Source organism: Rhodamnia argentea, chromosome 6 (assembly GCF_020921035.1).
Source record: "Rhodamnia argentea isolate NSW1041297 chromosome 6, ASM2092103v1, whole genome shotgun sequence".
Taxonomy (NCBI): domain Eukaryota; kingdom Viridiplantae; phylum Streptophyta; class Magnoliopsida; order Myrtales; family Myrtaceae; genus Rhodamnia; species Rhodamnia argentea.
Window position 1 is genome coordinate 29,431,465 of NC_063155.1, and position 15,053 is coordinate 29,446,517.

Genomic DNA, 15,053 nt, shown 5'->3' on the forward strand with positions numbered 1-15,053 from the left:
ATAGTTTTTTTGTTTACTTCTATCCGACCGATTTAGATTTTTTCAATAATCTGTTAATTTAATTCGTAATTTTCATTTTTGTACTCTTTTAGCTCTCTAGACTCGGGAGATCTGTTTATATGTTTTTTTTTTTATTGTTTTTTTCATTGGTATGTGTACGGATATGGGCTGGAAACGAATTTGGCTGGATGGAGATAATTCAAACTGTACTCTAAAAGTCGGACGAATATCAATTAGATGAGTGAATTTGGACTATGCTCATTTACGTCGTATCCAAATTCGATCCGATCCGATTGCCCAATTTTACCTTCAGAAAAAAGACAGCTTTCATATCCTGCGGTCGTCCAAAAGGTGAGTGAAAATTTGGTTATGCCTCGGAAGACGGAATTTGAATCATTGCAATGTGTTCCAAAGCTTAAAGAGCAACCCCACGGCTATGGATTATCTTTCCCCTGCAACTTTAGCACGGATAGAAAAAGTCAAAGTTACGGACTTGCCCAACGACGTCAGGTTTACCTCACCTTTACATCATCATCATATAGACACAAAAAATTCAATCAGAAATTTAAAACATGAATAACTTAAGCGTAAATCAAGAATTGACCGTGGAATTCTTGTGCTCTGGCTAATGATCCTCTATTGCACGATGAACCACTCAGGGTATGACGAACAGCATTTCCTCGTTGACAATTCTGGAGATAGATTCAAATCGCTCCATCCACCTACATCGAGTAAAGCTCCGCCTTGGGGAGATAAACCGGGACATGATTTATCGATTAGGTGCGTTGGAAGTCCTTAAGTTTCTGTATGGAACGAAGTCGAGTTCTAAATGTTACGCAAACAAGAGGGGTCGAGTATCGTTGGCAAACAAGATCGGAATTTCCTCGTAGCGCTAACGAAATTCGCACATTGCAGTTACGTTTCCAAATATATTTTGAGTTGATGCGCGCCATCATCTTGCGGAGTGCTCTTCTTTTCGATCCCTTGAAGTTCTTCTAGATGTAATTTCGAGGCTTCACGGCTGCTCGCACGTGCACCAAACACGAGTACAAACTGAGTCTATGAAGACGATCCAATGAGATCAAGCAATAGGAAATTATAATTGCTAATATTCCCGAAAGAAACAGTGTGTGCAAACGATAATACTCATTTTCTTTCGCTTTTGAATATTCATGATGTTCACTTTAATTTTTAATGTTGGTTGTCTTCTGGAAGGGTAAAAGATAATAAACCTAGTCTTGACTCTATTGAGCATATGTGCTGTCTCTCTCTCATATGCTAGGTTTATCATTAACATCACCAGGTTGAGGAGGCAGCAATCATCAAGATTGTGGAATTTCACGCAGTGTTTCTGGGATTCTTATCTCTTCATTCAACGAGGCAGAACAACCTGAAGCAATCATCATGTCCTCTACCCTCCTCCTCCCATCATTAACCACCCCTCACTTTTGTCCGCAGCACAACGCCTTTCACCACTTACCAACCGCACCAGATCAACTCTCCATCATCTCAGCTCTCGGAGGAGGAAGAAGAAGAAGAAGAAAGAGGAAGAAAGAAGCGTAGATCGGAGAGATCATGGAAAGGAAGTGAAGATGGGTTCGCTGAAGGAGAAGAGAAACCCTAGTTATTATCCCTAGCCTTTTGGGGTTTTTTCTTCATATAGTTTGTGTGCGACTTCTGAACAAAACTAGGGTTACGCCTTCTTCACGACAGACTTTGATCTGTCGATGTTCCTCGTATCTTCACTCCTCTCAACCTGGGAATTGAAGCATCACGGTCCGAACCTTGGAACAAAGATTCGAAGCTTTTATCTACATGGATCTTTCCAAGATCTCGCTATATTAAAGTAAGTATGCTTGAGGTTTGAGTTCGAGATTTGTCTTGAGTGTCTAAAAGACATCGTGATCGACATCACACAAGCTTTCTCTACATCCCTTTCCTTCGGTTGTATGTCTCTGTGGTTTTGTCCCCCCCCTTCTTTTTTTCCGTGAACTTGTTTTTCCGGGATTATGAAAACTTTGGACCTATCTGTTCGTGTATGTATGAATAAGTTAGTGTTGAACTGCTGCAAGAAGTACTGCTTTATTCTGTTGAATTACCAAATCACAGATTAGGCTCCACAAAATTAGCTTTCCTTCTTACGTCTCTATGCTAATCATTTCCAATCCACTCGATGATGCTTGGTCTTACATCGGAAGCCGATGTTAATGGCAAGATGTTGTCTGTTTGGCTGTTGATATTCGAGCTTCTTCTTGTTAGCTTTTTTTTTTTTTTTGGGTCGAATATTTAGCTGATTTGTAGATCTTGCAAGAACGAAGCGCATAAACCTCACGGTTTGAACGTGGAAATTCAGGGCTGTTGTCACAAATACGCACGACCATTCGACTATGTTTGGTTAATGAGTGATTCGAGGGGAGGAGAAGAGATTTCATTTAAAGGAGCTTGGTGTGCATATTGCTTGGCAAATGAAAACAGTTGAAAAGATTTGAAGGAACACACTTTTTTTTCCTGAAAGGCTGATGTAATGAACTTTTAATCCCTCCAAAAGCTGATGATTTCAAAGGTTTGGAGAATTCATGGTGATATAAGTTCTTTATCCCATGCTCTTGCTTGATTTTCTTCATCTATACTTGGGTTCTCTTCTGCTCATCCAGACCAAAAAGAAATCCTTTTGGTGGCTACAACACTCTCCGGACTTATTGAGCTAACCGCAATTTCCACACATTTATTTTTTCTTGTTAATTTACCGAAATAGCCCTCTCTCTCTCTCTCTCTCTCTCAATTTACTGTTTCTTTTTTTATTAAGGCTAATCCACAAAACTACCTTTATTTTTGTCATCTCTCTGGTTAATTTCACAATACAAAGGCTCCATTACACCCATCAATAACCAATTCACCATATCTCTTTATTTTTTATTCCGTTTTAGTTTATGATCTCATATTATCACTCGCAATAATTTTCTATTTATGACAGCTTATGAATGCTCGATGAATTGCCTTTTTCTCGAATAGTGCGAGTGAACCATATTTGAAAGTTGAAAATTTAAAATCCAATTTAATTATTTAGCTGATCTTGATAAAAAAAAATTGAAAAGAAAAATTGATCAAATATGAAAAAGGTTAATTTGTTAAAATCATGATCAAATGTCAAACATATTCATATTGAGAGCATATCTAAATATTAACAAAGGATAAACACATAAAAGAAAAAACATGACTTCTCGTTGTTCAACTCTTGCTATGAAGAAAGTAATTGCTATCACTTGTAAATTCATTCTCATAGCAAGTGGATCAAAACTTTAAAATATGCTTAAAACTTTCTCCTAAAAAAAATTGATGCGATTTTGAAAGTGCAAAATATGTAAATAAATTTTCAACCCCATATTGCAGTTCATATTAAAATGTGAAAAACTCAAAAGAAACCTACAAATTTATTGCAGAAAATCACCCCCAAGGTCAAGATCCGCTAGATAATTAGATTGAATTTTAATTTTCAACTTTGAAAAAAATTTCTCTCAAACTCTTTCGTAAAAAAAAAGGCAATTAATTGTGTGTTTATAAGTCGTTATAACTAGAATTTTCTAACCTTTTATACAACTTTTGTAATTTAACAAAGATGAGACCATAAAGTAAAAATAAAGACCTTCTCTAGGCAAAGTAATAACATGATGCATGATAAAATGATGTTTTAGCGGTGTATTTTGACACTTATATTGTGAAATTGATAACTTAAGAGAGAAAATATAAATAAAGGCAGTTATGTTGGTTAGGTTGATAAAAAATAATAAATTGAAGAGAAAGAATGGTATTTCGATTTGTTAATTAAAAAAGAAGTGACTTAGCCAAAATGAGGGTGAACATAGCGCCGCCCTAACTTTAATAGAACTTCCGACCAAAAAAAAAAACTTTAATAGAAATAATTAATCAAAATGAGAAGTGGATAGTATGAAAGTTGCCATTTATTGAAATTGTATTGCAGCATATTATCATGAAAATACAAGATTATAAGTATTAAATAATACAATGATATTTTATTACACCCATTTTATTGTTTGGATTTGGCGCACAACCATAACGAAGTAAAGCGTAGTGAAAAAGAGAAAATCAAGACACTAAATTTTATCTTGATTCACCCTTAAATTAGGGCTACGTCTTGTTGAGGATTCCACCATTATTAGCGCATCGCATTTCTCGTTTCGTCACTCAATTACAAGCGAAAAATATTATATATAACAATAGTTATTCATTTACCCAAACCAAACTATTAATGAAAATTTGGGCTTAAATCATAAAAACTCTCTGGTGTTCAGGGGGCGCTGTCTCCTTAAGACCTCGCCCGTTCAGTGTGGAGCGAGATCCACGTGCTTTCCCGCCATTGGAAAGTATGAATCACACCCAACATTTATGTCATTTTCTATTTGTTTTTTCATTTCCTCGCTTCTTCATATCAATGCGCTCAAGCTGAATTAAAAAAAAAAAAAAAAAGTATGATGCGCTTGAAACTTGTTGGTATAAGTGAATTATCTTAAGTTGTTATCATAAAGAGTTCACAACTTTAACCAAAGAATTTCTTTAAGAACAATTTGAAATACCCGGATCTTAGACGATTCCCAAACATGTAAACTTCTTTGATTTCAATAGAAGAAGAGATAAGACAACAATATAGGAAAGGCCAATACAAATCATTAGATTGGTTGAAACCACTTTTATCTATCTAACAATTAATGAGGTCTCAATGATGACTATTTTGAAACATTTAAACTTTAGGGTGCGCCTAAAGCTATCTGAGGGCTGAATATGCCATGATCCTTTATAGATCATTTGACTTTAATTGTGTCGTAATAAGGGATATTTAGAATTTCTCAATTGATGACCAAGCATGAGCTTGGTTGCATGACCAACAATGCATCTTTAGATTTAGGGTCACATTCTAGACAACACTTTTCTGAGTTCGAAGCAATGCGCACTTTTGTATTCTAACTCAAATGAGGTAAGATGAGCATGTGGTAGTGCATTCGCATAGAATTTCGGCATCACATCGAGAGACCTCTCACAGAGAAAGTGGTATCGATCCTTGTATGCTAGGGTAATACAATATAACCAAATCCCAGTTATAAAATGTCCAATTTATGCAAACTAGTGGCTTATGTTTAGGTTTGAGCCGTTTCTCCTATATCATAGTTAGATCTTGATAAGTTCCTAACCAACCCTAAAAGAGGTTGATGGCGACTTTAATCATCAATTGACGGGTTCGGGCCGGGCTTTAACAAATCGGGCCTAATTTCTTGCCCAGGCTCATCTACACGAATAATTTGTGCACAAAATTCTTGAATTGGGTTCTATAACTAATTAGCATTGTCCAAGCCACCCAATAATGCCTTTCGAGCCCATGTTGCTTGGTGCGGGCCTGACCGAGCCCATGGGTCGTGACTGCCCTCAAAATTCAGTAAAGCGGGGACTTCTAGATAGACAAGTGATAGGAGAAAATTATTAAAAAAAATCATAAACCTATTATATTTTTTTTTTCAATTTAGTCCTAAACCTTTTAATTTTTTCAATTCAGTCTCAAACCTTTTGTATTTGTGTCAATTCAGTTCATCCGGCTAATTTTGGTCGGTTGGCGCCGATTGAATAGATAAGTAGAGTACATTTTCAGTTATCCACATATTCATTTGAAAATTAAAGATAATCATTTTTTTTTCTCTGTATTGCCAAGGAGAAAAAAAAAAAGGTTTGAACGTACTTTTATCATATTTTCATTAAATTGATTTTGACAATTCAATTAATTTCCATTTTATGTCATTTGTCATCGGTCTATCGTACATGTCTGGATTCGTTCTTACTCTCTATCCATTTTCATTTTTCTTCTTCACCTTGTTTACTGAAAATTATCAACTTCGGCTGTTAAAATCCACTTAAAGTCTTTGTCATCAATTGCAAGAGATTTTTCTAATCGAGATGTAACCTTGGAGAGATGATAGCGAACAAAAAAAATAAAAAATAAAAAATTGAAGAGATGCTAATTACAAGTTTAAATGTGAAATTTATCCTACTTCAGTCAATACGCCGAACAAGATACGTGTTTAATATTTGGGTAAAAGTCATAAAAAATGACAAATTATGCCCATCGCGACGCGTTTATCCTTTTTTTTTTTTTCCCGACACTGAAAATATTGAACTCACACCCGCATGACATATTTACCATAACCTTATACTAGTGAGTCACATTTATCCTAAACATTTTATCGTGTCGTAGAAAAAAAAAACTTAAATTTGCATCTATGCCACACATTTACCTAAAAGTTTTGGGTAAATGTATTACGCACCCGCAAGTTTGAGGTTTACGATGTCCCAAAAAAATAATTCGAGATAAATGTGTTACACGGGGTAGAGGCTCGAGTTTTTTTGGTGTCACAAAAAAAAAAAAACAAAGCTTGGAGTTAATGTGTCACACGATACAAGTTTGAGATTTTTGGTATCATCAGAAAAATTTTAGGGTAAATTTGTCGTAATGAACGTAATTTATGATTTTTGACGGCTTTTTCCTATCGATATATTTTGACCAAAATAAAATTGGATATGAAAATAGCTCTGCTCAAAAGAAATTAGAAAAATAAATCGAAAAGAAAAAAAGAGAGAAAAATAGAGGAAAGGGTAACAAAAAGAGCGGCAAGGGTTTCCTCCCCCGTCAGCTCCAGCAGTGGCACGAGGAATGCGTTGTATAGCTCTCTCATCCGACTCCGTTCGAGCTTCTTCTCCAGCGATTTCCCTGACCGCCCACGCTCTCGACATATTCTCGACGCACTTCTACTCCGGAGCTCGTCATCGGCGGTTTCTTTAACTCCTCCGGCGTCGTCGTCGTCGTCGTCGTCTCTACCATGGCGTCTATAGCCTGACAGAAACGCCGGGCCCGCCGTCGCTCCTCCACCGCTGCTGTCGCACCGCCTGCTCCGTCGTGGAATCCGCCGTTGAGTTCTATAACTGCGAGACGTCGTCTACAGGCACAGCCCGTGTGATGTTTAGCTGATTGGGATCGCCTAGGGTTTCTTTTTTTCCTTGGATGCGGAAATGACCGAGGGTTCGAGAGGCAGAGTTACCATCACTCTCGGGCGAAGTGGCCAGGTTAGCTTCATCGTTTCGCGATATCTCTTTTAAGTTTGGGAAGTGAGGGTTTGCTTATGGTTTCCCTCATCGTTGAGCTTCGGAATTATTCTTTCAGATTAGCTCATTTGGGATCTTCGAATGTTGTTTAATTTGGTTTATTGGATGTAAAAGCGAAGTCCCGTGGATTGTTTGGTCGGTTTGCTCGTCGTGCTCTGTTTCGTCTTGCTGAGAGAAAAAAAAAAAAATTACTGTTGGCAAGCAAGGTTGACTGATTTTGGGCGGTTTCTAGTTGAAAGTATAGAATCTCTAATATAGTAGAGAAAGAAAGCAACATCAAAGTTGATGTTGGTCTCGCCCTTTGTAATTTTGACAACCGACCATGCTCTTACCGAACTGAGTTGAATGAGAGATGTTACTCTGGTTGGAATGTATAGGTCAATATTTTGATTGACATTAGGTCACTTTCCAGGTGGTGAAGAGGGCAGGAGCTGTTTCAGATACTTCATATGCTGATTCGGTGCCAGCCATCGGGAATAAGCGCTCAATCAGAGATAGATTAGGCAGTAATGCTGATAGTACCCTGTTGCATGGAGAAAACCTTGGTAGTAAAAGGTGCGTTTATTCTCATGGGACTATCTATCCCGGCTTGCTTTGGCTTGTTTTGTTCAGCTTTTTATTTAGCTACATATCTTTTGGTGTTGGTCATCAACACATCTGCTACTGCTGTTGATTCTGCAACCTTTCCAATTCCCAAGAACATCATCTTTCACTGTTTGATTTGGTTAGTTAGTGTCTAGTAGAGCAGTATGCTGACAGTAATGCTGATAGTACCCTGTTGCATGGAGAAAACCTTGGTAGTAAAAGGTGCGTTTATTCTCATGGGACTATCTATCCCGGCTTGCTTTGGCTTGTTTTGTTCAGCTTTTTATTTAGCTACATATCTTTTGGTGTTGGTCATCAACACATCTGCTACTGCTGTTGATTCTGCAACCTTTCCAATTCCCAAGAACATCATCTTTCACTGTTTGATTTGGTTAGTTAGTGTCTAGTAGAGCAGTATGCTGACATGTTGGCATTTTGCAGACATCGTGGAGATATTTCCATGTCAAGTAGAGGTAGTAATGGAGTAGATGGTAATTAACCTTCTCTAACTTTCTTGAGATAATAGAACTTCTATTTATCTTCTCTAATTGATATCTAACTATAGTCATCTGCTGATGGATTACCAAGACATGCGAATTGGTAAAGGCGACCTTCGTTTGAAGCTTATGCAAAAGAATTCATCTCGAAGAACTCTAAGTGATGACGAACGTGATGCCGTGGACCTCCGCGAGCAGCTGTCTAAAACAGTTCGCACCCCAGCAGCTGCACTTGATTCAAGGCAGCGGATGCATGAAAGGAAGGATAATAGTTTCTTGGGTCGAATTCCTCCATCAAGAAGTACAAATCATTTGCCTCGGTCTGAGCCTCTTAGAAGTTCTTATCCTTCTTTTGGTTTGGAGAGTTTGAGACGAAGATCCCCAGAAAGGTATGTTGCCAGTTATAGGGGCCTCTCCCCCCGAAGGAGCCCAGAGGATGTTCATAGAAGGTTGCCAATGAGGACATCGGATGAAGTCAGGTCAATTGCTTATATGCGAAAAGATGCGCTTCCTTCCAGGCCTATGAGTAGTAGTGTGCCTTATGTAACAAACTCAACACGTCCTTCTACAAGCGTAAGGCCTGCAGCAACAGTTCTGGGTCAGTCTCGTCCTCCGAGCAATGTCGTGCAGAAATCCTCATACTTGGTATGCAGCTTCTTACCTTTTCTATTTCACTGTACTTGTATTGCTCCAGCTTTTACATGGATAATTGTTTTCCGGTTCTTGTTTTTTGTGGTATCATAATGTCTGTCTTATCAGAAAATAAGCTTTGGTCTGTCTCCTATACTGTACCATCAATGAATAAATGCCATATTTTCGTTCTACTTCTCTGTATAAGTATCATATTTGGATGGATAGTCCAATTAATCTTGGATCTTAGTACACACATGTGTAGCTATAAGTGTTTTGATGATCTTACCTTAAAATTTTCAATATTTGGATCCGCTACCCATGCTTTGATAAGCTAAAAAATGTAAGATTGGACAACCAATGAGAGCATTGCATCTTTTGGAAGCTGAAGGCATTCTTTTTCAGTTGAGTCCTCCTCGCATGCCTTTATTCCCAGAAAAGCAAGACATGCGGGAATCTACTTGTTTAGTGCTTGATTGGTCTGCTACCCACTTAAGCTTCCTCCTATCTTTGGCCCCCTAAATACAAAAGGACTCTATTCTCCGAACGTCTGTGACGTGTTCCATTTTATGCTACATCAATTATTTGACACTTGGAAATAAATGTTCCCAACATTTTGATAGGAGATCTTTCATACATTCATGTATATAGTGGTATTTTGCTTCTAGAAAAACGCTTTAAGTCTTTAACTAAGAATTTCCCCTATTTTTATTTGGTTTATGAGGTATGCATTAAGCTAATATTACTATTATCATCCCCAATGCACTGAACACCTCTATGTTATTCCAATATAGACAGAAGCCTACCCAGGCTGCACCACTATTTAGATGAGGAACATCCCATTTTTTAGTGACATTGACCTGGTTATCATGAAAAGTTAAGTTGATTTGAAGGAACTTACATGAGCTCAGTGTCGTCTAAATTGAGACCAATCATTGTTTTTCTCTGTCTGATGCAGTACTGTTGACCATTGATAGCTAAATGTAATAGGCCAGGTGCTTGTAGTTGAGTTGGATTGTGGAATCACAAGAAGAGTATATATGATCAGGGAGCAAGCGAATTAGGATTGAATTGTCACTGGACAAGCATCATCCTGAGCGTTTGGGTTATGTAGTGAGAGAAAACAAAAGGGTTTTTCCTTTTTATGTCAAATTGTCAATATCTTTCTTTGTGCTGATTGTTGTATTTCGTAATCTTGTGAAGTTTTTATGAAGTATTGTGGTGTCTTCTCTCTTTTCACCGTTTTGCATGCAAATTTTCTGAATTGATGTTTCATTTTAACCTCTTTATGTTCAAGTTGGTGATCACCAGAAGAGACTGAAGATTCCTTCTTTTTTTCTCTTTTTTAACAATCTTCTGCAAGTGCATCAAAGATATGCATGCTTTGTATTATCCACATGATTTTAGAGCTTGTCAACTGCTTCCAAACATGATTGGATTGGCTGTCAGTAGCGGTAATATCCATTAACGGATGTTTCTGCTGAGGATTACCATTTTGCTTTTGCTACATGAATCTGGCGTACGTTAAAATATTGATATCAAGACTGAGTTATGAAACCTTTAATCACCTTGCCTCATACTGTTTATGAAGTTGTGCCTTGGTTCATCCCTACTCTGTATAAATTGGTTATATAGATTACCTTTGAGATTGTTGCTTCTTGGAGCAACTTACGGTCATAGTTCTTAATCATATCTATTATTCCAACTTTCCTAGTTTTCTCGCTCTAATCACGTAAGAGATCATGTCCATTCCTTATGATGATCTTCAATGCACAATGTTTTTCACTGAGGCTTAGAATATTGCCCCTTTTTTTTACTGCAAATCAACAGAATTGCTGATCTCTTATGACCCTGACATTGTTTTGGCTTCTTATTTTCTAGGGTGATGAACATCAAACTGTTGATGGCTTGTTGCAATCATTGGGTTTGGCAAAATATGCCATTCAGTTGAAGGCTGAAGAAGTAAGTGAGAAAAAAGTTGTTTACCATCAGGTTGTTGAGCTTCTTGCATGACCATGCTTTGTATTACAAACTAAAACTTTTAAGGAATATAAGGTTGGGGAGTGGGAATTGGGTAGAAGCTAAGAACAAGGAAGTGAAAATTGATGCAAATGGATGAGTTATTGAGTGACAGTAATCAAAGTTAGAACTTAGAATGGTTGCTTATTAGTTTTGTCGATTCTGTCATCCAAAGTTGTTCTTTTCATTTCCTGCTTTCGCTGCATTTGCTCACTCTAGAGAGAGGATCTATAAGATGCATTATTGAGGTGCCCTTTAATCATCCACCTAATATGTTTTAGCTGTGGCTGCGATTCTAGGCTCTGTTGTTTGCTTTTCTGAAGCAGGGCCGTGAAGTTTTGATTAATGATTTTTTTCCTTTTATATCAATGTATTTGGCAGGTTGACATGGCAGCGTTGAAGCAGATGGGTGAACATGATCTTAAAGAGCTTGGAATTCCTATGGTATGACCTTCAGTTTTATTTGACCTCTAGTGAAAGAGTGAGCTTGATCCATTTTGTGGAACATGATAATAATCACTTTCATGGGGGCTTAATTTCCTAAAAAACCCATATTTTAGGTTCAATCCTAATTTTATCCTGAATTTTTTTTTTGTATTAAAAATTATCACAAACTCACTTTGGTCCTAAATCTGCCCCCATTAACCCTCCATCCAAAAACCGCCACTGGTTTCTTCAAAATTATTACTATCAGGAAGCTGCTGTTGTTCCACGTGAGGGTGACCTCAAATGGCCGTAATGTTGATAAGTTTGAAGAAACCGGTGGCGGTTTTTGGACGGAGGGTTAATCGGGGCAGATATGAGAAAGTAATGTGATTTTTTTTTGGATGAAAAAATTCGGGACAGAATTGGAATTGGATCTAAAGCTGGGTTTTTTTAGGGAATTAGGCCCTTTCATGTGCAACTCATCATTCGCCAATTTAAACATTTATAGAACAAAAGATGGCAACATCTTGTCTGCACATTGATTATACCAGGGCTACCCGAAATTTGTATTTTGAGGTCTTTGATTGAAGCTTCATGTTTAATTAGATGCCGCGTTGCTACAAATATGAAGTTTGATCACAAGTTTATGTGATGATTTTCTGTGTGATACGCATTCCTCGAGGTGACATCTTGGTCAAGCAGTACTATTGGTAGAGTCATGACAGGACCTAATATAAACTTGAAGATTGATTCAAGAAACTCTTATTTCAGGGACCTAGAAAGAAGATTCTTCTGGCTCTCGCGCCTCCTCGTTCCAAGCGGCAAATGTGACATCAATTCTTCCAAAAGTGAGATTTTAAGATTACAACTACTACATTGGAAACGGAGTAGTTTGGAAATGCAGTTTTGCTGATTTCACATATGTTCGAATTGTCTTACGACAATGTGGCCATGAGTCCTTTCACACTTCTGTCTCGATTAATTAGATAGTAGAGGAAATTTGAGATATGGACATGATCACCCTTCAAATTTCGTGCTTCTTAAGAGGGTCTCTTCGTTATCATTTGGCTATTTGGCTGGATTAAGCTGCTTTTCTATTTCTGCTCTCTTTCTTATATTGGTGTTGGTTTTGAGTGCTAGACTTCCCTTTCAGTGCTGGCTACATCAACTTTTTCTATCTAAGCTGTGGCGTTATCTATTCTTGTCTGCTCATACTATCTAGAAACGTCAATGGATGAGTAGATCCGGGTGTTGCTTGAACATAAATCTATAAATCGTCCATGAAACGAGCCCCATTTGCCTATTGGTTTTATTTGCATTTAATTTTTCCGCTAATGTTTTGACACGTGATGTAGACAACAATAACACTATGCTGGACCTCGACTCTGAAGAAGGTTTCGATTTTGAAAACCTGTAGATCCACCGGCCTTAACTCATACCTCAACTCTGAGGACATTAAACTACATAATCGAACACCACTTGCGACCGGGCTAAAGTCGAGGAAGTATGTAGCAACAAAAGGCAGGACCTCCTACATCCGCTGGCCGGAGCTCAACTCGTAAAATACTTACTCTAGCTACTCAAACTCAATGAGAGGTTAGACGAGAATAAGCGAAGATCATAAAGATCGCGAACATGAATTTTCCCCGCTGGTTGCATGCTACATAAATGACACCGCAGCTACACATCTGGAGTTTTATCGTAGACTAGATGTTAGGATTGTAAAATCGAGTTACATCATAACCGTCCAAAATTTTCAATCCAACACTGATATCTTCACCAGCGCCGCAGTCATTGTCCTTTTGGCCATTGAGCGGAATTGTCAAAATGGGTCGCAAATATGAAATCTATATTTTAACCTATTTTTATGGAAGTGGATGATAAATGGATCATTAAACTTTAGATATGAGTCATGATGGGTTCTATAGTTAAAAAGTCATGTGGGTCTTGATAGATTTCAAACAAACCCATTTTCAACCTAAAAAACTAATTAGCGGAAGAAACAAAAAACCCTATCTTCTTCTACAGTAAAAAAGGGTCAATACCAAATGTATATCAATTTTAGCATTTGTTCTAATTATATCCAATTTTTTTTGTCTCATAAAATATCTCTGGCTTTTACTTTTGTCCCAATTCTACCAGCCTCAAACCCTAAAAAATCCTCAACTTTTAATTTTGTTCTAATTCTACGGGTCTAATACTAAAAAAACCCCAAGCATTAGTATGTATCTCAATTATATCCAATTTTTGTTTGTCTCACAAAAAACCCCCAACTTTTACTTTTATTCTAATTTAATTACTGTTAGCCTTTCGTCCATAATCATCGTTAGTTAACTCTATGTGGCATTTTCATGTCATTAATGAATTATAGCTCAGCAAAGTTGACATGAAAAATCCCAAATTTCTCTTCTATTATCTCCTTCCCTCACACATTGCCAAGAGATATAGCGCCACTCAAAACGACGCATTTCGTATTCTCCTCGGTACCCAATAGCTCACAGAACGGTTAGACGTGGAGATTTAATTATTTGAATGAACGATCTCAAATTTCGTCGTCCATAAAACCCGTTGTTTCCTAATTTTGAAAATTCTTTGGTAAGTTCGGCAAGAAATTCGAACCACGTAGGATTAACGAACGGTAATTATGGATGAAGGTTGATAATGAAAGAATTGCGATAAAAGCAAAAATTGAGGGTTTTTTTTACGAGACAAAATTTTTTTTGGATATATTGGGACATATGTTAAAGTTAAAGGTTTTTTAGGTATTATGCGGTAGAATTGGGACAAAAGTATAAGTTAGGGGTTTTTTATGAGATAAAAAAAAGTTTTGGATATAATTGGGACATATGTTAAAGTTAAGGTTTTTTTGGGTATTTATGCCCAGTAAAAGGCCTTTTTTGATAGAGGGATTACGCTTCGCTTCTCCGATGAGTGCCCTCCACTTGTCTCCGGCAATGCTTTTGAGTCCTTGCCGGCCAACATGCAAGGTTGTCGATCCTCCCTTGGATCTAGGCAAGGGTCTGACACCCTTGCCCGGATCTAGGCTTTAGTGTCTCTTGCCGGCCAGAAATGTAAAAGAAGAACAAAAAATAAAATAAAATAAAACAATTAGAAAATATTATTAGAAATAAAAAAACTATCCATGCCGTTACCAGCAGTGCCATGTAGGATGACTGATGTCTATGTTAGCGATTTCCGATCAAAATTAGTCGGATGGACTCCATTGGTAAAATGTGAAAAATATGGCTCAATTGATAAAATTAAAAGGTTTGTCACTGAATTGGCAGCAATAAGTATTAAGTTTAGAATTTTTTGGACAATTTTACAGATCTACGGGTCTCTCACCATCTTGTTCTCCGTTAGCAAGCAAAAACAACAAACCTGGTGTTCCAGGCGGGTTGCAGGTTTGTCTAGAGAAGGAAATGGCGATCTTGCGGATGAAGAGGGTGGTGACTAGAGTGCTGCAGTAGTTCAGGGTGGTGCCAGCATAGAGGAAGGGGCGAAGCCGATGGCGAATTACTATGTAAAATTTAGTAAATGATTGATGGTATAGTTAAAAAAATGAGAGTTATGTGGGTGGGTATGGGTTAAGTATGGTTAAAGTCTGAGTTGAGATGGGTTGGGTCTGGGTCAGTTAAATTGTAACATGGGTCAATATAAGTTAAACGGGTAAATTCGAGTAGAATCCATTTGTGATCCACTCAAACCCAATCCAACCCACCCATTTATCACCAT

At 37.5% G+C, this 15,053-nt stretch overlaps 1 protein-coding gene across 2 annotated transcripts; it reads left to right on the top strand.

Moving 5' to 3' along the window:
• The first annotated feature begins 6,642 nt into the window (after positions 1-6,642).
• LOC115756426 (ankyrin repeat and SAM domain-containing protein 6) lies at positions 6,643-12,459 on the top strand. 2 transcript variants are annotated; one of them, XM_048280872.1, is made up of 7 exons: positions 6,643-7,122; positions 7,574-7,716; positions 8,188-8,237; positions 8,335-8,888; positions 10,755-10,835; positions 11,274-11,336; positions 12,090-12,459. In XM_048280872.1, exons 1-7 carry the CDS (start codon positions 7,069-7,071, stop codon positions 12,147-12,149), a joined length of 1,005 nt encoding a protein of 334 aa, XP_048136829.1. In that variant the 5' UTR covers positions 6,643-7,068; the 3' UTR covers positions 12,150-12,459. The 2 variants fall into 2 exon arrangements, with proteins under 2 accessions (XP_048136829.1, XP_048136830.1); XM_048280873.1 differs by lacking the exons at positions 6,643-7,122; positions 7,574-7,716 and adding an exon at positions 7,909-7,968.
• The last annotated feature ends 2,594 nt before the right edge of the window (positions 12,460-15,053 follow it).